Source organism: Mytilus trossulus, chromosome 5, assembly GCF_036588685.1.
Source record: "Mytilus trossulus isolate FHL-02 chromosome 5, PNRI_Mtr1.1.1.hap1, whole genome shotgun sequence".
Classification (NCBI taxonomy): domain Eukaryota; kingdom Metazoa; phylum Mollusca; class Bivalvia; order Mytilida; family Mytilidae; genus Mytilus; species Mytilus trossulus.
In genome coordinates this window covers 87,937,538-87,960,104 of record NC_086377.1, presented here as the reverse complement: position 1 = coordinate 87,960,104, position 22,567 = coordinate 87,937,538, and the positions used below count along the sequence as shown (strand labels likewise).

Sequence of the window (22,567 nt, the reverse complement as noted above, 5' to 3'; positions counted from 1 at the left end):
TATTGACATGAAAACACATGAAACTACAAAAAAGCAAAAACAATATTTATGTCCACTTAAACTGAAAACAGTTGTATTTTCTTTGGCATTTCAGACAGTTTTTTCATTTCCCTTTAAAAAATGTTGTGACATCAATGATATAAAAGTAAATCAGTATTACATAAAATAATATAAGCTGCAATCATAACTAAAATTTAAGTAACATCATAAAAATGGATGACAATGTCTGAATAAATACAATACCCTGTCAATCTTAACAACTGAAGTATAAATATTTAAATTGATTTTTTTCAGTCACTGTGGTACCTATTGCTATTGAAGGCAATATTACAAGTTTTACATTTTTTGGCAAACCTTTTGCATCAAATGATGTCTCTAACCCAAACTAATTAATTTATTCCAGTACAATTTTGGCTCTACACCCATGGAATTTTGGTTTTGGTTGAGAATGTCCCTGTTATACATTTAAGAAAAATACTACAACAATATAAAATGTGTCAAAAGTGCATTATTTAAGTCAAATTTAAACATTTATGATTTAGTCACATGTTAGAAAATATGTCAAAATGTTGTTAAAATCATTGAAAATTGAAAAAGACAGAAGCCTATACCTTAAAGCAGATAAATTTTGTAAAATCAAGGGTTTTAATATTCATCAGAATATAAATGATTTACATATGAAGCACTTTTTTGGATAAATCTTTATTAGCTACTTTAATGGCCAAACGTAGGTAAACAAAGAAGTAGTAAGACACTAGATGGCATGATGGTAATGTATACGTATTAAGGAAAAAAAAAAATTATCCAAATTACACTTCAGATCAAAATTGATAAAGAACTGTCTAGTATACAATTTTTTAAAACCATTTACAATTGATGTGCTATAGAAAGCTATCTCATCAACACATATTCCAGTATCAAAAACTAAATAAAAAAACAGAGTTCCAATGTCCCTGGCACATATTTCATCTATCAAAGGTTATATAGTCCAAGGGCATAACTCTTTTGAGAAAGGCAATCAGCACCCATTTTAGAACTTGTCCGAGAAATTGCTGATATTAAACTGTAGTGTAAGTTTCATGAAAACGCTAACAAGACTGGACGGATGGACGAACGGGCGCACAGTATTTCTATGTCCCCGCAAGGTGTGGCACGGGGGACAAAAATGCTTAAATTTAGAAAAAGACCGTTAAGCCTAATAAAATCAGTTAATAAAGTGGTAGGGCTGATTACCATGTTGCCCAACCACTTTATTATATCATCAGAACATTAATATAGATATGAAACCCTTGAATTTACAGAATTTATTTGCTTTGGGGAATGGGCTATTGTCTTTTTTACGTTTATCCCGTACCCTTTCTCAATCAATTGATAAAACATACATTTTTTTTAGATAATTTGCATATTGATGTATGCAAAATAACAAATTTGAAGCAAAAAATTTAGTATTTTTGGATGATTTTTATGTGCATCACAATCATTTGCACATGAGGGATTCTACACAGAAATATCTTACTGACAACAAAAAAATAATATTATTTTCCTAAATAATATTAAGATTCAACACCAAACATAGACTATACAACACAAGGAAAGTTGAAACATTTGATTCTCATATGATAGCGATCATATGGGAATCATATAAAAAGGGCATCATGAGAATCATATGTAAGTGTTCATAGGAAAATTATATGATTCTCGAATGAGAATCATATGAAAATGCTCTCCTATGATATTCATGTTTGCTATCATATGATAATTATATAAAAAGGGCATCATGTGAGAATCATCTGTGGCAAGTTTGCCTGTGTATTAAGGTAGAGCAGGACATTACGTCACGTGATGTTTTGATTTGTCACGTGATTGTCATGGTAAATATAGAACCGGAACCGCGTCTGCCAAACTCCGGCGGTAAACAACAAACATGGCAGACGACAAGTATTCTAAACGTGTTCGTGGAAAGATGGCTAGTAAAGGAAGAAGTAAAAAGGCGGACCGTATGAGAAATATGAATAGAGAGGAAACAGTACGAGGTGAAGACCATGCTTACGGCGCTGTTTTTGTAGAAGGACCTATTGTAAATGCAACTGATTTGGAAGTTGGGGAAAATGTTGAACTGGGATCCTCCAAACCTTGGTTCCAAGGAAGACGGGTTGTTGAGCTAGATGTGCTGGCCAGGTCCATGAACTGTGAGAAATGCAGTTCGTGGCTCCGATTATCTGACATACAAGATGAGGTGATTTATGGGATGGCTAGTTTTTTATATATCTCGTGTCCAAGCAGTGCTTGTCAACACATCAGTCTGGTACCAACGGGGAAGAAGAGCAACGGCAAAGGCTTTGATATCAACTACAAAGTTTGTTTAGGTAATTTATATAGAAAAGGAATGCAAATGGTGATTGTTTTCAAGAGACAACTACATAACTATGAACATGGGGAAATATAAAAATAATCAATGTAAACACTTTTCATACAAATTTTTCAGGGGTCCAATTGCAACTATACCACAACTCATGAACTATCAACACCCTGTGTTGCTTTATTTGTACATGTTTCCAAGTTGAGCAATCAGTAACTGGAATATGGATACATGAATTTCTTTCTGTTCATTTTCAATTTTTGGGGTCCCCTTAGTCCAAATAATTATGACGTCCGGCAAGGCTATTTTATTTTTTTCTGGGACGCTGACTAATGCTGAACTCAAATATGTATACCCATTGTAAATTGCAAGATAAAAAATACATGTACATTGTCAGAAATATAAAATGTACTCACTGCAATTTATCATTTACTTTATAAAAGGTTTTATCAGTTGAATGACAAAATGAATGAAGTGAAGTCATAAGTCTTTATACATTGTAGGTCAGTGGATACACTGGACTGCACCGTATTTCCTATATCAGATATTGTCCTTCATAAGGAAGGGTAAACATTTACAATTTGAATAGTGAACATAACAAAAAACCCACCAACTGTCACTATTTGCGGAGGATTTCCCAGGTGGAAATTTTGTAAGAGCAATTTTGTCCACTATTTTAAAGAAAACAATTAATTTAACAATTGGTATGAGCTTGTTAAAGCACGAAGAAGCCTAAAAAACAAATTACAATATATTTGAAGGTTTTGTAGGACTATAAGAACCATCTTTCATGTAAAACCCCCATGGGCATTTGAAAAGTTGGCAGGTATGAGCCAAATATTGTAAATGGTTTTTTTAGGAAACTAAATAATATTTAAATCTTTCATTTTTCAGCCATGATTAATGCAGGTATGGGACCCAGTCATGTGAACAATTTCCTGACAGGATGCAACATTCCTCCAGTAGATGCCTCTACATTACGTAAAAAACAGAAGGAACTAGCCCCAGTTATCATTGAAGCAGCAGAAGCATCATGTAAAGAAGCACAGAGAGAGGAGTTGGAATGTTCAGAGTCCAGTGAGTTAGAGGGAAGCTTCGATGCTGGATGGCAGAAGAGAGGTTTTGGTTGGTCTTACAATAGTCACACAGGTAAATTATATTATCAGTTATTGTGATATGTAGTGTAGATGAGCTTCTATTTTATTGATCTCTTATACATTAGGGTTTTAGCCTTTTGGACCTGCTAAAAAAAACCTCTGTGACCAGGATCCATATGAACTTGGATATTACTTTAAGATTATAATGAATAGTATTCATTGTTTGTTTTTTTATATATGCCCGTTAATACAGTTGTCTGTTGGTCTGTACCTCCGTCCATTGTTGCTATGTCTGACAATAACTCAAAAACACTTGGAACAAATTTGCATGAAAATTTTTTGAATTGTTTACATGTATATATATACATTGACTTGAGCTGCATTTCATTTTTATTTATTTTTTATATTGCGGTTGTACAAGGTATCACCTTGACCCTGTTGTTGTAATCAGCTAGCGTCGTCAAAAGACATTTGGTTTCCAGACAATATCTTTACTTAGAAATCTATGATTTAAGATTTTAAAAACTAAAAAGAAAATTCCTTCAAATTTTTTTTTTTTTGGCCAATAAAAAAGGGAGGTAGTTCAATTTGCAACAGCATCATAGGTGGATCAAGGGAGGGAGGGGGTTCCAGTGGTTGGACCTCCTTTTTTTTTGGCCGATGAATGGGAGCATATAGATGGAACCACCCCCTCCCCCTCCCCATTTTTACTCTGGGTTGGGACCCCCTTTTAAAAATGGCTGCATACGCCCCTGCACATGGTGTATTGAGTTAATATGTTAGCTAAAAATGAAATGAAATAATATTGATTCTCCCTTTTCTACATTTTATTTCAGGTCATGCAAGTCTTATTGGAGTCAATACTGGGAAAGTTGTAGAATTTGACGTCAGAACCAGAAGTTGTAGTATTTGCCAATATCACATAGGAAAAAATGAACCAAAGCCACCACATGAGTGTAATGTTAACTGGACAGGTATAGAATATTAAATGATTAACTCATTGAAAATAAGGGGTGGACTGTTCAAATTCAATATATGTATAGGGCCTTTGCTTTTTTTCATTATACTCCACCCGAATTTCATGATCCACTGAAAATACATAAGCATATAGTGCATGTGGGGCATCCGTAAAAAAAAAATTTAATGAGTTTTGTTCACATTCTAATAACAGTATATGGGAATGTTACACTGTTCTTATCAAAAATTAAAAACGAAGATGTGGTATGATTGCCAATGAGACAACTATCCACAAAAGACAAAAATGACACAAACATTAACAACTATAGGTCACCTTACGGCCTTCAACAATGAGCAAACTGAAAGCCAAAGAAAAGATTTCAAATAGTTTGGTATTTCTGAAATGTAAACAAACATGGTTAAACACACCGAGAAAGTCATCTGTCATACTTTTTAAGAGAAATGTAACTTAAGATTATGGGATGAAGTATGTAAAGGGACGAATTGACACCTTTCAAAAGAACAAGTTGTCATATAGTTTCCCTTCCCGTTCTGAATTTTTCCTTGTAGTGGAAAGAGTTGACAACTTTGAAAAATGTCTTTGTAACCCTTTTAAGACGAATTGATAGTGTTATTTGATTTAAAAGATGTATAATCGTGAATTTAGATAGTTGTTCGTATAAAAATTCAACACCTTTGAACTGTTGTAAGTGTTGACTCAAAGGTCATGTAATTAAAGGTGTACATATGGTATAGGGATGTTAACAGTAACATATTAATTACCTTCCTGTTCCACATGTTAATGTTTACTGTAATAAAGGCCACTCATGGGGGTGTCCAAGTAATCATAAATTCACAGAAAGTTTGCCAATATTATCACATGAAAAAAAGAAAATTTATTTGTTTTTTTATGAAATAATAAAAGTAAACAAAATTAAGTAAACAAATCCTTATCATTTAATATACCTGTAAATGACTCATTCTGGGGTATGCTAAGGACTATATTTTCCTGACAAGACATTGGCTCATTTTAGACTTAGGCCACAGAAGAAACCAGTCACCATGTTTGTGTATAGCCCTTGAGTACACCTCAAGAAAAGTCAATAATGATAATGTAAATCATGTGTATAATGTACCTCTAATTTGTCAACAGTTGTTCACAGTATTACAAATTATTGGACACACTCACTTTATTTTTATTTTGTATTGCAGGATCAAGCAAAGGTATGGAGCCAGACATGGCATGTTCAATGATCCAAAGGCTTGCTGAGGATGGATATACGGTTGGGACTTTACATGCGGATAATGATGCTACAACCCAATCAAGACTGCCTCGTTCAATTATTAAAAAAGATGACAAAACACATGTGAAGAAAAATCTGTCCAAACGTCTATATGGTCTGTCAAAAAACTACAAACAGTTAAAATCAGCAAAAGTCATTCCCTACATAGTGAGGTGTTTTATGTATACTATTTCTAAACACCAAAATAGTAAACAATCAATGAAGACAGAACTCGCCACTATAGTGCCACATATTTTTGGACACCATGAACAGTGCAGTCCAACTTGGTGTACATATGTTAAAGATCCAACTAAATTTAGGTAATTTATACCATGACATTGATCCCTGGCCTGATGAAGTGATCATTTAATGTTTCAATGCTGCAATAATTTTTTTATAAGTTCTTAATTCCTAGAGTTCAGTAAAGTATATGTTAAATTAAAACAATTTTAGGGCTGTGTGAGCTATTGTCATCATTATGTAATAATCATGTATCCATCTTTGTCTTGGCCCATCTGATAACTTTCAAAACTTCTTTCTTCTAATTAAAGTACAGTGTGAATTGAAAATAAACTTTAATGATAAGGATTTAATTTTTCACATTTGATCACATGTCATATTAATATTTACTACAGTAACATGTAGATGCGTTCAGAACAAAAAAGATCATTAGACTGAAAAACAATTTTACAATTCTGCTATTAGTGTAGAAAAAAACCCAGTGGCAGTGCAATCTCATTTTCTGTTTGTTTATAAATATTACAGATTCAAACATTTACCCAATGGGAAAGCCCTTTCTGGAGACAAGCTGAGGGAAGAGCTGGACAAGTTGGCACAAAGTTATATTGAAAGAGCAGATAGGCTGTTAAATCTAGGGTCAACACAGTCAAACGAAAGTTTCAACAACAGTGTTGCTAGTTTTGCCCCAAAAAACAGGTATGCCTTACATTACTTTAGGATTTCTTTTGATTATGGTCAAAATCTCTGCAACTGTTTAAAAAATGAAAAAGGAGTCTTTGTTTTCACAAATTTTCCTTATCTTCGATGTTTTAATTTAAGATTTCAAAGTAAAACAATTCTAGTTTAAAACAAAACTTTTTGTAAGGCACATAAAAATTGTCAGTGACACACTCTCTGGTATTCCAATAATGTGTGGTAACGGTGATTTCAATGCAATCTGGGGTGTTTAATGTCTAACTTTGTCAAAAAAAAATGGAAAACATGAATATTTTTTTGTAAAATCATGTCAATGTCATTGATGTTGAAGACTGTGATAGTTCTGAATTTAAGCTCATCTTAGATCCTTTACCATTATATGCATATGCCCCACAGTTACGATCCACTAACTGTCATTTTCCAGGACTAGCTGCAACAGAGAGACATATTTATGTGTTTTATTTTTGTGGAGCATAAACTATTTTGTTTGTATGTTGGAACATTTATTTATGGGATTTTTTCAGGTTTTATGGAGGTACTAAATCATTAAAAGCTAGGGTGTCTTCAGCTGTGATGCAAAAGAATGAAGGCTATGGTTGGTTAAGCAAGGTAAATGTATTCAGGGGCTTTATTATGTATGTTTAGTTTAAACTTATTTTATTTGCTTAATTAAAGCAAAATGGATTAGACACAAGTAAATCATACTTATGAAGTCATTTCCATAATACAATATAAAATTACAATAATAGTATAATATAATGGACATGCATATAAAGCAAACAGTTTATAGAATATAATACTAGCTTTCATAACGGTAAAAAGAGGAGAGAAAGTAAAAAGAGAAAAGGAAAGTTTGAAAAGTTGTATAATTCTGTGTATAAATGTTGTTATTTCACTCCCCTGACACCATACAACTGTAGGTTTATGTCATGACGTTGGATCAAAACAAATAATGAAAGATATCTATAGTTTCTTACATCTTGTACCTTATTTTCAGAAGAAAAAATGCCATATGCCAGTGTAATAAAAGAGTAACTAATACAAAAATTCAAATAGAGAAAAATATTTAACTCATGACCAAACAACACTGATAATTAACTCACACACTGCATGTATACATTGGGGAATTGATGTGTAGTTATTCTATAATTATATTTTTTTTAGATATCTTTTTTTCTTCAAATCTGTACTTTTTTCTCTACATTCTAAATTTTATATCTTTAAAGTAAATGAATCATTCAAAATAGATCAATTTAATACATTACATGCAATGTCTTCATTCTTTTCAGGTGAATAAGAAGTCTCTACTCTCCTGGACATTTGACCATACTTCATGGAATTCGAAAGGATCGAAGGCGTAAACTGATTAGGAAAACACAGTCAACTACTAATTTCAAAAGAAAAAGACTCACAATAAAGGTAAGCCTTTTTTTAGTGACTGGTCTGAAGGGCCTAGTGAGCCTTTCTTTTCACTTTGCGTCATTCGTCTGTTGTTGTCGTCTGTTAACTTTTACAAAAATTTTCTCCGCTGAAACTACTGGGTCAAATTTAACCAAACTTTGCCACAATCATCAGTCGGGTATCTTGTTAAAAACATGTGTCTGGTGACCCTACCAACCAACCAAGATGGCTGCCATTACTAATAATAGAACATAGGGGTAAAATGTAGATTTGGGGTTATATCTCTGAAACCAAAGCATCTAGAGCAAATCTAGTGTGGGTACAATTGTTTATCAGTTCAACATCTATCTGCCCTGAAATTTTCAGATGACTTGGAGAACCTGTTGTTGGGTTGCTGCCACTAAATTGGTAATTTTAAGAAAATTTTGCAGTTTTTGGTTATTATTTTGAATATTATTATAGATAGAGATAAACGGTGAACGAACATCATAATATTCAGCAAAGTATCTACAAAAAAGTTAACATGACCAAAATGGTCAGTTGACCCCTGAAGGAGTTATTGACCTTTATAGTCGTTTTTTACCAATTTTTCGTAAATTTTTGTAATTTTCTACAAAAATCTTTTCCTCTGAAACTACTGGGACAAATTTTATCAAACTTAGCCAGAAGTCTTAAAGTTTATTAAAATTTTAGTTGAAAACCCACAGATGGAGAATTCTCTGGCTCATAATTTTGATTGGAAGGAGACATTAAATGTTTCAACATAAAATAGCAATTGTTCTAAAGATCCCACTGTGCATTTGCATAGATCTGAATCACTTCTTCCATAATTGTTCTTAATTTTTTTTTATATTGTTTCTAGTCCAAGAAATTGAAAGATAATCAGCGAGAATCAGTAAAAGAGGGAGACACCTATGGAATGTATGGAGGAGAAATAGAAGTGCAAGAACATATTGACACAGAAACTGTTCCATCGAAGATGAAGTTTGGAGGAGAAGAATCAGTAGTAGTTTTTGATTTAGAAACAACAGGTAAGTGTAAACAAACAAATTGAATCACACATATCAGGCTAAAATAATGAAACACTAGATACATGATTTGCCTACTTGCATGACTTTATTAGTGATTCTTTAATCAAATATTTATGCCTGGAATAAAGTTACCATGACCTTAAAACTTGCATTGCTATTGTTAGTAAGTGAAATAAGCTTACAATGTAATTGTAATTCAGTGAAATAGATGAAAGTGACATAATATAAAGCGAAGTAAACGTCCATTGTATTGGGAATGCTTCATTAATGCTTACTGTGGAATCATTTATTTTCGTGGTTTTATCAATCACTGTATACAAAACCTATTCAAAATATGCTATTCACCAGTACCCACGAATTCCACGAAAATTGGTATCCAACGAATATTAATGAATCCACAGTATCTTGGAATAAAGTGATATATTACTGATGTTTGTTGGGAGTTAAGTCCCTTACATCATGAAAAATAAAATTTACATGGATTACAGTTTAACAGCATACACTATAGGCTTTGATTTAAATTTTGCTTTATTCATGAGGAACTTGACAGATATAATTAACTTAAGTGAAAATGAAATCGCAATATAATGTTCATGTGAAAATAGGGTGAACTGCTAAAATTAGAACCTGCTGAAATTGAAACATTTTCCCTTGTAATCAAGAAATTTGACTCCCATAAATTTGGATGCACTTTTCAAGAAGCCATATGTATTTAAAGAGTCCACCATTTAAAACTTGTTGCCGCTTAAATTAAAAAAAAATATATGACAAAAACAGTATTTAAAGCAGAATTTAACCAAACTTGATATATGGAACCATTTAAGTCATCTCACATATCGGGATGGATACACTTTTAATTATTAATGCAATATTTGTTTATTTTTGTTCCAGGATTATCAAGGAAGTCTGATATTACGCAGCTGGCTGCATTTGATGGAACCACTGTTTTTAATGAATATGTATCACCTAGGGAGGTTATTTCACCCAAATCATCAGAAATAACAGGATTGACTTTTGATTTTTCTTGTGATCAGATGTACCATCATGGTAAACCAGTTAAAAGCAGAGACATTCAGATTGTACTCCTGGAATTTATTGAGTTTATAAGCAAAAAGAAGAAACCAATTCTTTTCGGTCACAACATTGCTTCGTTTGACATTCCCATATTGATGAACAAACTACGTCAGCACAGTCTTCTTTCAGAATTCATGTTACATATTTATGGGTGCATTGATACAATAAAATTGGCAAGAAGGAAATTCAAAATTAAAGACATTGGAAATCATAAACAACAAACATTGGTCACAAAATTACTTGGCGTAGAATATGATGCTCACAATGCATGTGCTGATGTCACAAGTCTATTTCAACTTCTTGCGCACTTAGAATATTCAGAAAAGGACGTTTTTCCATTCAATTCAGCTTTGCTAACAGATTCTTACATTCCCTTGATAAGGGCCTCGCGCATCACCAAGCTAACAGCTAGAAGATTAGCACACAGTGGACTTTGTCTGAAACATCTACAGTTAGCATTTAACAGAGACAGTGAAAATGGCCTCAAATCTATTTTGTTAGAGCATGGCTTTAATGCCAAAACAGTCACATGTTTTACTAAATATTTTACATGTACTGAGGAATAACTTGTTATTGATGTAACACACATGTACCACCAAATCATAGAAAGTTATATTCAGTTGCATAGGAAAATTTTATTGGTTAATATTCAGTGATGGTTAGTTTCTTACATGCAATGTATAATGTACAGGGTCGTCTTTTTCTATAGTACTAGTGCTGGACAGGACACAACCTTACTCATGCTAAATATGGAAAAAAAAAAGATGTGGTATTATTGCCAATGACACAACTTTCCACAAGAGAACAAAATGACACACAAAATTAACAACTATATGTCACTGTACCGCTTTCAACAATGAGCAAATCCCATACCACAAAATAAGCTATAAAAAGGCCCTGAAATGTCAATGTAATACAATTCAATGGGGAAAACTAACAGTCTAATTTATGTACAAAAATGATTGAGAAACCAATATGTACATGTAACACATAAACAAACGTCAACCACTGAATTACAGGCTCCTGAGTTAGAACACACGAAATGTGTCAAAGAAAGTATATTTTATTTGAAAAAAAAATAATTCTGTACAATTCTTTTAAAAGTGCAAATTTAACAAGGACTGTTTAGGAAAATCAATGGTGGTATTACATCTATAGGTGACCAGATTATATTGGCACAACCATTTTATGAACATAACATGGTATTCAGAATTGAGATTACGACTAATCAGGTTCATATGAGTGCATGTTATTTTTTTATTATTATGTACTTTGTGTTAAGAGAACCACAGATTTTCAACTATAATTTGCTTTGTTTGTAATTACTTTTACATGTAATGCTTTATTGATATGCAAAGAAAATATTAAACTGTGGTTCTTTGTCCCAAACCTGTGTTTGTTTAGTTTATACTTCTAACTAAAAACCAGTTAACATATCTTAGGCCCCTTACTGATCTCTGATTAGTGTAAAACAGATGCTTCATTTGCACTGTATCTTTTCAGCGTTTGGTTAGGGCCCCAAAAGGGAAAGCATCTAAGTATTCGCAACATAGTCCCTATTTAGAATAAGGAGCAATATATAGGGAGGATTGATTCTGTATCTTGAAAAAAGGCAAACATTGTTGCCTTTGGAGAAAATTAATTTATTTATTACATTCAATATATAGAAGTGAGAACAAACAATCATGAGTTGTCTGTTTTAATGTTATCACTTTTTGGTCTGTCTGAAAACTACTTCCTAATTGCTTGTGCTTGTAACATTTAAGGTCGAATATTTTTTCTTACAGAAAATACTTGGCAGAATTAATGACTTCATTATTCTTAATTGGCCAATACAACACCCTGACAGTGATAAGTTGAACGTGTAGTTACTTTTTGTGTCTGTCCAATACCTTCATCCTGTTATCAATACTTTGAATTTTACAAGTGTGGGGTAGTCATAGCATTATCATGTGTGCAAAGTTTTTGTCACTTTAAGACCTGCAAACATAAATTTGTTTATATGGAAATCATTTTCACCTTGAAGTCTTTGTTCAAGGTCAACAATACTATGGGCACTATGGTGCATGACACATCTTCATGAATTGATTTACATTCATTCAAAATATCAAAACCAGCAGTTAAGCCTACATCAAAAGACAAAAGTTACAGTTCTAGAAAAAAAAGAATCATTAAATTGACCTTGAGGTCAAAGTTCAAGGTCAAAAGTCACTTATCATGGTAGTAACACATCCTTTGGAGCTGAGCTACCCTTATACCATATATCACTAGCCTACATAAAAAGACAAAAATGTTACAACCAAAACCTGATCTGAACAGATTGACTTACGGACATACTGATACCCAAAAGGCATCTTCTTTTTTTTTTGGCAGGTCCCTGATGAGGTTTTGTTTATTTAGAATGACTGACAAAACAAACTCCCGTTCACCATACATTTTTCATCAATTTTAATTACTAATTTATGACATTTTATCTATTAAATGGTATTTTAAGTCAATTTTCCAAATTTTTCCACTTTACTTCAATTATCCGTATACAGTACAGACAATAAATGAGGTAAGAAATGTATGTTCATATTATGCTTAAACAATGCTTAGTTATAGACCTTCAAAATGCTTGTATTTAAAAAAAAATCTATTGGGTGGTTTTTGTACAGGGTGACCTAATTTGCATAATTGGCTCCTACAGAAGTGCCAATTTTCATCAAAATGTGTTATTTTTACCCCGTTCACAGATTGTAACTGAAAGTAAAGCACACATCCAATTATTATTATATGAAACAAATTTATTTTTTATAATTATGTAGAAAAAAAATGTTTAAACTGTAAAAAAATTAAAAATTAACATGAAATTAGTGTTTTATTGGGAAATTGGGGAAATCATCATTAGGGGGGGTAACTCATGGTGGGTTATCTCCCTTATTTACCAAGAAAGTGGTCACAATACTTTCATATTTTGCTGAGGATACCCTAATCTTGCAAAATGATAAATATTGTAGAAATCTATTGGAGGATTATCCACCTTAAAATAAAATATAATGCACATACCTATTTCCTTAAAAATTCTTCCATAAAATGCAAGCATTTTTTTTTTCAAATAAAGAAATAGTATAAAAAATAATTAATGAATACTGCTAAAATGTCCTTTTTGGTGCAACCTTAAAACAAATACCTCTAATAAAATAATCATTCCTTGTGTATATGACAATATTGTAACAATTCCTATATACTAATTACTTTCTTCCTATAGAACAGGTCCATGTAAATAAAAATCTGTCAAATAACAATTAAGGAAACTTTTGCTTTGTTACACAAACCAAAAAAAAAGAACCTAAAAAACATACTAATTTTCAATAACTGAATATTAAAATAGAATTAAAAATTACACCATGCGTTGACCTATCTTCGAGTCTACACAGTTAGAAAATTACAATAATTTCTTTATGCCGATGATGTTCATGATCATCATTAAAGACAAACTCAAACAATCAAAGCAAACTATATTTGTGCTTACAGGTACTGAGAACATAAGTGTTTTTCGCTTTCATTGGTTGGTAAAAGTTGTACCTAGCTTAACTGCCAAATGCATCCTTTCCTGAAATACATCAAATGATGAGAGTACTGGTATCTGTAACATATTTGCACATGTGTTAGCATAAGGCACTGCATCATCATCACTGTCATTTTCTGTATGTATGAAATGAAGGCTTAGAGGAGGGTCAAATCCCAATGGAGGAACTGTATCATAGCCTGTGATAAATGTAAGAAGGTTCTGTAGACCCTCAGGTTCCTCTAAAAAAAAAGAAGTATAATTTTCAAGGAAGTCACACAGGAAAACATCCATATCAATTCAAACAAATCAAACCTGGCTACTGATATGAAAAAGCCTTCAAGGGTTTCAGACTTGTATTCAGTAACATGACGTTTAGTTTCCAATTTCACGGTTGGATAACTATTAACAAGAAACTAATTTAACACAGGATCTATATAAAGAACTATATTAATATAAGTTACCTGTAAAATTCTTACCAAAACTTCACATATTGACTAAGATAAACTCAACAGAAGACTAACACAATTATTTAACATGACATTAATGTCTTTCCTATTTCAGATCGAAAGACCTGATTGTTTTTCTTCTGATTATTTTTCTTCTGACTATTTTTTTTTCTTCTGCAAAATATAAAGACTCCTTTACAAGCTAGTTTGTTACATGTCGCAAAGAAGTGTTAGAACTTATGCCGTAAACCCATAAACTCGGTCAACAGTGACATGTCATATGACCACACAGACAAACACAGAAAACCTTGTTACCCTATCCCCTCCTTGACCATAAAAGATATTGACAATAAACCTTTTCCAAATTCTTTGTAAACTCAATACGCAAAATCTCCTCATTTGGTTTAAAGTGATAAAGTAACTACATATGAGAGTAACCTCCCTTTACGACAATACATGAGAAAAATGTTAATCGGATGAAGATCTTGCAAACCTGTAGTTTTCGAATTTTAATTTGAATATTGTAAGAGTCATTCCCCTTTTTATTGTCCTCTTTTCTGTTTTGGCTAATATCTCAAAAGGTATAATAGGTAGAGCAAATCAGAAAGCTGTAAAGTGTTAAGCAAGTCAAGAGCTACAACTATTATATAATGACCAAAATTATCAGATAACCTCTTGTATTAGTTACTGCACATAGAATGTTCATAAGTTAATGTCTTATATAACATAGACTTTTAGTGATAGAGACATAGATTATTCCTTTCTTATGATCTTTAAAATGAGGCCAATTTCAATGGTCAATGTAATTTTTTGAAAATTTTTTTTTTTTTGTTTTTTTTTTTTTTTACATCAGATGAGATTTTTTAAAATTGAGGCATCAATTTCGTTTCATGAAGTTTTTTCTAAATTTATAGTAAATGTCATTCACAAGTCCATAGCAACCATTATCATTTGAATGTAAAGTCCCTTAGTAACCATATATATTCAAGTTCTGTATCATAAAAGCGTTCAGAAAATAATTGAAAGTGACCCCTTCTGAACCAGAAGTCAATGGAAAAATGCCTAAAAACATTGTTTTTGGTGTGAAAAGTGCCTAGCAACCAGAGAATTTTTCAATCAGTAATATATCTGTTTAAATTTTGTTCATTGAGGATAGGGAAATACCTTACTATTGTTCTATGAACAAGTAGGATTTTAATAATTTATGTCATTTGTTACCTTCCAGATCCTGTACAAAATCACGCCAGTAAGTATGAGTTTTCAGCTCTAGTATATAATGATTACTCCCCTCCTGAGAAAAGTTCACCTTGAACAGTTCATCCACCATAACAGAATTTAAGATGACAGAGTTATCACAGACAAAAAGCTGCTTCGTTGTTTTAGGGTTTGATGTTACTTCTTTGAAACACCCTAAACATTCAAAACCCTCAATAAACCTGCAATTATTCAGTTTCAATTAATCAAAGTGTCATGCATGTGATAGACTGTGAAATTCATATGAGATTTGCAAATTTTGGTCCGGAGTTTAGACCTCAGATCCGGAGGTTTTTTGTCGACATTTTAACACCAATAACGGACGTAAATGTAACTATCTCATTGCAAAAATGATCTTTTTGTTGTGTTTTCTTCATTGTTCTATGTCTGAATGTCATATGAATGTGTTAACCCTTGAAGCATATGTATTTGAATGATATCACCAGGGACATATATAGATATGAGCCTTTGATATCAATCATTTAATACAATAATCTCAAAATTTTTTTAAAAATTTTTTAAATTTTTTTATTGTTGATTGGTTATGCATGTTAAAGTAGTTTTCCTTTAGTGCAACAGACATAAAAGCATATATACATGTAGTGTTTAATTCATGTCTCCATCTACAGTATCACTATCTGCATCAATTATCATTGCCAAAGAGATATACATTGTATGAGAAAGAAATATGCATATTTCAAGTTAATATATTGTCATTGAAACAATAATGTTTAAATTCACTTAGTGAACATGAATAATTGCTAGTTCGGTGACATTTACATTTGAAATTGAACACATATACTGAGTACAAGTAGAAACTCCACACCTAAATATATTTACCCTCATATGTCATCTAGGGAAGTTAATAAATTGTTTCAAAATTATGCACACTCTATTGACAGTCTGTTTATCATTTCAAGAGATTATCAGACTTTTCTGATTTAAGATTTTTAAACATTATCAAAATCCATATTTTAATTTTTTTTTTTTTAACTTTTAAAGGCAATTTCCACCATAAAGAACTCCCACTGTAAAATCTAACAAATATCAATGAAATGTGAATTTAGTTTTAAAGTTTTGATTTTGACCCATTTGGTCTAAAATGCCAAAGAAAGAAAACCTCTCCACATCTATCACATTTCTGGCAAACTCTCAAGCAGAATAATAAATTGTTACCATAAAATTACAATTTCACTTTTCTGCAAAAGGATGAGGACAGACCTTAATTTGAAGTGTTGCAATTGACACTCACTATATACAGTTGGAGAATAAGCACTTGGTGTAAAAATGAAGTTCAGTTTTACCAAAGTTGATGCTTTGTTGCTTTAAATATTGAAACGTTGACAGCATTTGCAGCCTTTGACACTTGTAATAGTAATACTATTCAATGTTAGTACGAAAAGTAAAGTTTTTATTTTCATCTACTAAAGTTTTGTCAATATCACTGATACTGTGAAAGTACTTTTATTCGTGGGGTACCCATTTAATCTTTAAAAAATTTTAACTTTACAAGTTTTTAACTTTAAATTCTCAGAAAAGTTTCTGTTTTTGATCAGTTAATGTTGAACTTCCGGTGAAGACATGTCATGATGAAGTGTTCATTTTATCTCCTTATAATAATATAACTGGTAAAATAATATATTTCTGATTTGGTTTAATTTTTATATAATAAGAATTAATCCTACAATTCAAAGTAACAACTTTTAATTTAACTGTTTTACCTCAAGTGACATGTTTATGACAAAATTAACACCTTTGAAGATCATTAACAGTGTTGATCATTCAAATTTTTGATCTCACACTGATTATTGTTATCACTTGTGATTACAGGTGTGCAACAATTGAAATGTTTTTTGTTTTTTTTGCAATTTCCTTTCATCAAGACTATAGACATCATCTGGTTTAAACTTAAAGAACATAAAATCAGAACAACAAATTTTACTGTCTCCAACAAATCAATAAAGGACAAAATCTTCACTCAATTCTTTTTTAGAAACCTGAAATCCATGAATTTAAAAACCCACGAAGATGCAACTTTTTCTTAAACCATGAAAATTGATACCCACGAATTAAAGCACTTTTACAGTAGTTCACTCATTCTCTACTGCAGTACAATTTGACATTATTTTGTGGTCTGCACTCAAAATCTTTTTTATCTACTTGTCCAAAACTGAATAACATCAGCTACTGTACTTCTGAAATTATTATAAACAGCAACTTGAAGGTCATAAGCAGTACAAGAAAACACAATCTGGTGCAATCTGGTGCAATGTCCCTGGCAAATAATTTTTAATGAAATTAATATCCTAATATAAATGTAGTTGTGTTTAGTTTGTTAATAAGAAAATTGACATTAATGTAAAGCATACAAGATATGTTATTTTACTTACTGAGCTAACACATCTTGAATCCTCTTAACAACCAAATGCTGAACCAGAACATGAACTAATTGTTCTTTGTTTTCATATTTTGATGCTAGGGGTATTGCACCTATAAATTCTATAACAGGCATCACAGCCTCTACAGCAGACCAAAATGTTATGTGGTCTTGGGATTCACCAATCTGAAAATACATCATACACTTCTATGATCTGTAATATATTTATGTTACATTCAAAAATCTATTATAGAAAATTTAATAAATGTTAATATTTTTCAGCTTAAGGAAAATTTCTCTTGTATCCTCTACAAAATTTGTTTGGAATATATGTAGGATTTTAAATAGCATTTGCATATGTAGAAATATCTGCCTGACCTACCTGCAATGTTATAGGGCCAAAACAAGTTAATACCTATAGTGGTCAGATTATGAAATGGGATTTACATATTTTTTATTGGCTGTAAGCCCCAAGTCTGGAAAAATATAAAAACAAAATCCTCAAATAATTCTAAATAACAAAAGCCCAATTTCAGTATGAGGGGAATCTTTCTGAGAATCTTAAAAGATCTGTGATGTATACTGCATGAGGAGCTGATTACACAAAATATGCACTGCCCTGCCATCCAAACACTATAAGCTGGTTTTACACTTTGCGCAACCCGGTCAAATTCAATTACCTTCGTGATCATATATACCAGGTCTACATCAGATCAAAGCAAAGTTGAATTTTGGAGTCTAATATTACCAATTTTGGACCTCAGATTTAGTACAGACGGGACAAATGTCTAAAAAACAGTTATGAAATTAGAGATTTGCAATCAATTTATCAGTATTACAATTCTATTTTAAAGCAAAGTTGAATTTTGACAACTTTTTACCCATTTGGGATCCAAAGTTTCTAAAATAATAATTAGAAGATGTACATTCATTTACTTTTACAGGGATATATTACAATATAAAAACAAAAAGATGTGGTATAATTGCCAATGATACAACTCTCCATCCAAGACCTAAAGTAGTAAATTAAGCAATTATACGTCACAGTACAACCTTCAATGTGGAGCCTTGAATCACACTGTAAGGTAAGCTATTAAATGGCCCCAAAATGACTAATGTACAACAATTCAAAAGGGACAAACCATGGCCAGATTTAAATAAAACAAGAGGCTCTCAAGAGCCTGAATCGCTCACCTGTAATTTTTTTTTAAATCTTTCATCAATGATTATTTTTGCTTTTCAATGTATATAAATGTGTGCTGTAAAATGCCATTTAAATATTCTTTGTATCTGTCATATTTTCTTCAAAGGCCAAAAAATGCATTTTACCCCTTAGAATGTTCTAATTTAGCCATAGTGGCCATTTTTCTTGACGTAAAAGGAAATAGAACATAAACTTTATACTAGATACCCTAAGGATCATGAAGTTTAAGTTAAGCTGAAATTGGTTCAGTAGTTTCAGAGATGACGATTTTTTTAAGTAAGCAAACAATGAAAAATTTTGTAAAATTATCATTAAAGGGCAATAACCTCTTAAGGGGTCAACTGGCGATTTTGGTCATTGAACTTATTTGTAGATCTTACTTTGCTGAACATTTTTGCTGTTTACAGTTTAGCTCTATCTATAATAATATTCAAGATAAAAACCCATAACTGCAAAATTTCCTTAAAATTACCAATTTAGTGGCAGCAACCCCACAATGGGTTGTTCAATTCGTCAGAAAATTTCAGGGCTGATAAATCTTGACCTAATGAACACTTAAACTTCTTAACATATTTGCTCTAAATGCTTTAGTTTTTGAGATATAAGCCAAAAAATACATTTAACCTATGTTCTATTTTTAGCCATGATGGCCATGTTTTTTGACAAAACACAAACTCTATACTAGATACCCTAAGCTCAAGTTTGGTTGGAATTGGTTCAGTAGTTTCAGAGGAGAAGATCTTTCAAATAGTTCACACCTGACAGACGGACGATGACGACGACGACGCCGGACGCCAAGTGATGGTAAAAGCTCACCTTTCCTTTTAGGAAAGGTCATCTTCGCTAGCCAAGGATAACAATCCGCTCCTCTCCTCTCCACCCTTGGCAGATTAAGTAAGAATTCATGAAAAAGTGGGGGTCGCCCCGATATTCCGACACCCCGTTAGTCCGACACCCCATTGGTCCGACACCCCGTTAGTCCGACACCCCATTGGTCCGACACCCCGCTAGTCCGACACCCCGTTAGTCCGACACCCCACTAGTCCGACACCCCGTTAGTCCGACACTCTTGACATAAATTATGACTTTTATAGCTATGCAAATGCTTGAAATACTGAACGGACAAAAACATAATAGGCAGTTCCGGGAAACGGTTTTCAGAAGAATCTGTCATGTGACTTCCTTCCCCACGTGACACAAATGTATGCATAGAAATTGTCTACACATGCAGAGCAAACGGTTGAAAACGTTTTATTGTATACTGCACAAAATATTTAGGAAATGAAAATCTAAAAGGATAGTCACCCTCCCTCAGTCATATGGCAATCACGATAATGTACTTACGGAAAATTATTTCTATACTAGCCTATAGAATTACGATTGTGAAACTGCTGAAACTTCAAATGGAGCAGAGATACAGGCGCGCCTTCCTATCTGGCAAATAATGTCATCAAGGCGTGTGAAATTGGCGATCTTTTCCGGTGAAAGACATGACATGACCTATTGCAAACTGGATTTGTACATTAAAAGATACACTCAAAAACATGCATACAAATGCTTAGTTTTAGAAACAGATTATGAGAAATTGGATAATACGGATAATTTGTATCAGTATGAAATCGCATCCTCGAGAATGAGAAAGTCGTCACAAAACTTTACTGTGTTTTGCCGTTTTCTTTACCTCAGGCCGTTTTGAGGCTGCATGAATTGTAAATACTAAGTTGACTGTCAGCTAGGTGCCGATTTCCGAACGACGTTTTTTCCATACGTCGAACAATAGGCTTGAAAGACGTTGCTGCTGTTGTGTACTATTGGAGTTGCAAATAGTAACTCGACGCCTTTTTCCTTTAGGCTTGGTAGTAGCAAAAGGAATTCTTTATACAATTTGGCATTTGCCAATTGGCGTGTAAAGTTCCGGTATAAATTGTGCATTTTGGTTACTCTTTTCGATGGAGGAAAATAAAACTAGCTGTGAATAAAGGTTTAGATTTACAGAATTATGATTAGTAATAAACAATATCATCATAGCGTATAATGTAACATTTTGTGTAGTGTTGGATCGGGTTATATGCCTTTATAAACGATGGGTTGATAAATATAAACTACTAACGGCCTAAGCTAGTAACCAAAGTTCAATTTCGAAGTTTTCGAAAGAATATATTGTATGATGAATGACCGGCCTTTGGGTGGGATTTTAACTTTCATCAATATTAAGACCTTATGCTGATTTTAGGGAGCGGGTACCCTCTTAAGCAGTCAGTCGGTTCCTAAAAATTTCTGGATCCGCCACTGATGATTCTGTTTTGGTTTGTTGACTGCCGATTAAAAAGATCAACAAAGCACTGAAATTTTAAAGTAAAAGAATAATTTAAGTCTTTCTGATTCGGTAATATATGATTATCTGCGATATGAATGAAAATAAGATACTTTGAGATATATTTCTTGAAAATATGGAATCGAACAGTGTCTTGGGCTTTGAAACCTGTGGTCCACTATTCGGTTATAGATGTATGAAGCCCACATTAGTTTAGCAGAGTAAAATCTTTAATTCTAGCTAAGGTTCCTGCCCACGTACACTTGTTTTTTTGTCCATCTAATGAGTTGAGCCTTTTTCAACTGTTTTTTTTTATGATTCGTTCTTATGTTGTATTGTTATACCACTGCCCAATGTTAGGGGAGGGATGGGATCCCACTAACATGTTTAGTCCACATTACGTATGCATGTGCCTGTCCCAAATCAAGAGCCTGTTATACAGTGGCTGTCGTTTGTTTCTGTGTTACATATTTGTTTTCCGTTCATATTTTTTTTCGACCCTGGAACTTGTGTTGCAGAAAGCTCGACATAGGGATTATGATCCGGCGGCGGTTTACTGTCCTTGACCTCATTTGCATTGTTCAGTGGTTATAGTAAAGTTTTTTTTTTGTTCTATTTTTCTAATACGATAGGTTAACTATATTTGGTGTATGAAAATATTTTATGATATATATGTCAGTCGTGCATGTTTTATTTGACCTTGATCTCATTTTCACGGTTCATTGCTTAGTGTTAAGTATTTGTGTTATGATCTATTTTACTTAATTTATTAGCAATAGGTCAACTATATTTGTTGTATGGAAGAATTGTACATGTCTGCCTGGCATGGTTCATTGGACATTGACCGCGTTTTCATGGTTCATTGATCAATGTTTATTTTTCTTGGTTAATGTTGAGTTTATGTGACAGTTGTTATACAGCTTTATATAAAGGACTATTAAGTTGACATAGGTTGTTGTTCGGTGTGAGTCAAGGCTCCGTGTTGACGGCCGTACATTGAACTATAATGGTTTACTTTTTTAAAATTGTTGTTTGGATGGAGAGTTGTCTCATTGGCACAAACACCACATCTTCCTATATCTATATAATATGAATGATATGTAAAGAAGGCGAGACATTTCAGTGTGTGCACTCTTGTTTTAATATAAATAAGGCCGTTAGTTTCCTCGTTTGAAATGTTTTACATTGTCATTTCGGGGCTTTTTATAGCTTAGTGACTTTGCGGTATGGGCTTAATAACTCATTGTTGAAGGCCGTACGGTGACCTATAGTTGTTATTTT

At 32.6% G+C, this 22,567-nt stretch overlaps 3 protein-coding genes across 4 annotated transcripts; 2 read left to right on the top strand and 1 right to left on the bottom strand.

Annotated features, from left to right (window-relative positions):
- The first annotated feature begins 1,816 nt into the window (after window positions 1–1,816).
- Window positions 1,817–9,016, top strand: LOC134719241 (uncharacterized). 2 transcript variants are annotated; one of them, XM_063582246.1, is made up of 8 exons: window positions 1,817–2,366; window positions 3,254–3,508; window positions 4,293–4,430; window positions 5,626–6,016; window positions 6,462–6,632; window positions 7,157–7,241; window positions 7,922–8,051; window positions 8,896–9,016. In XM_063582246.1, exons 1-7 carry the CDS (start codon window positions 1,925–1,927, stop codon window positions 7,991–7,993), a joined length of 1,554 nt encoding a protein of 517 aa, XP_063438316.1. In that variant the 5' UTR covers window positions 1,817–1,924; the 3' UTR covers window positions 7,994–8,051; window positions 8,896–9,016. The 2 variants fall into 2 exon arrangements, with proteins under 2 accessions (XP_063438316.1, XP_063438317.1); XM_063582247.1 differs by lacking the exon at window positions 3,254–3,508.
- On the top strand, window positions 8,228–10,704 carry LOC134718421 (protein PML-like). The gene is made up of 3 exons (XM_063580923.1): window positions 8,228–8,236; window positions 8,896–9,064; window positions 9,956–10,704. The coding sequence occupies exons 1-3, from the start codon at window positions 8,228–8,230 to the stop codon at window positions 10,702–10,704; spliced, it is 927 nt and encodes a 308-aa protein (XP_063436993.1).
- Window positions 10,705–13,275: 2,571 nt separating this feature from the next.
- Window positions 13,276–17,990, bottom strand: LOC134717527 (G2/M phase-specific E3 ubiquitin-protein ligase-like). Its single transcript, XM_063580016.1, has 3 exons — window positions 17,782–17,990; window positions 15,356–15,573; window positions 13,276–13,930 (listed from the first exon to the last, which is right to left on the bottom strand). Exons 1-3 carry the CDS (start codon window positions 17,967–17,969, stop codon window positions 13,683–13,685), a joined length of 654 nt encoding a protein of 217 aa, XP_063436086.1. The 5' UTR covers window positions 17,970–17,990; the 3' UTR covers window positions 13,276–13,682.
- Between the last annotated feature and the right edge of the window lie 4,577 nt (window positions 17,991–22,567).

Excerpts from the sequence above, each read along its gene's own strand:
- LOC134718421 (XM_063580923.1), top strand. Across the intron at positions 9,065-9,955 it reads TTTTGATTTAGAAACAACAG|GATTATCAAGGAAGTCTGAT; the intron begins GTAAGTGTAAAC and ends TTTTTGTTCCAG.
- LOC134717527 (XM_063580016.1), bottom strand. The coding sequence starts at position 17,969 with ATGATGTATTTTCAGATTGGTGAATCCCAAGACCACATAACATTTTGG. Across the intron at positions 15,574-17,781 it reads ATTCAAGATGTGTTAGCTCA|GTTTATTGAGGGTTTTGAAT; the intron begins GTAAGTAAAATA and ends GAATAATTGCAG. Across the intron at positions 13,931-15,355 it reads TTTTGTACAGGATCTGGAAG|AGGAACCTGAGGGTCTACAG; the intron begins GTAACAAATGAC and ends CTTTTTTTTTAG.
- LOC134719241 (XM_063582246.1), top strand. The coding sequence starts at position 1,925 with ATGGCAGACGACAAGTATTCTAAACGTGTTCGTGGAAAGATGGCTAGT. Across the intron at positions 2,367-3,253 it reads CAACTACAAAGTTTGTTTAG|CCATGATTAATGCAGGTATG; the intron begins GTAATTTATATA and ends TTCATTTTTCAG. Across the intron at positions 6,017-6,461 it reads AAAGATCCAACTAAATTTAG|ATTCAAACATTTACCCAATG; the intron begins GTAATTTATACC and ends TAAATATTACAG.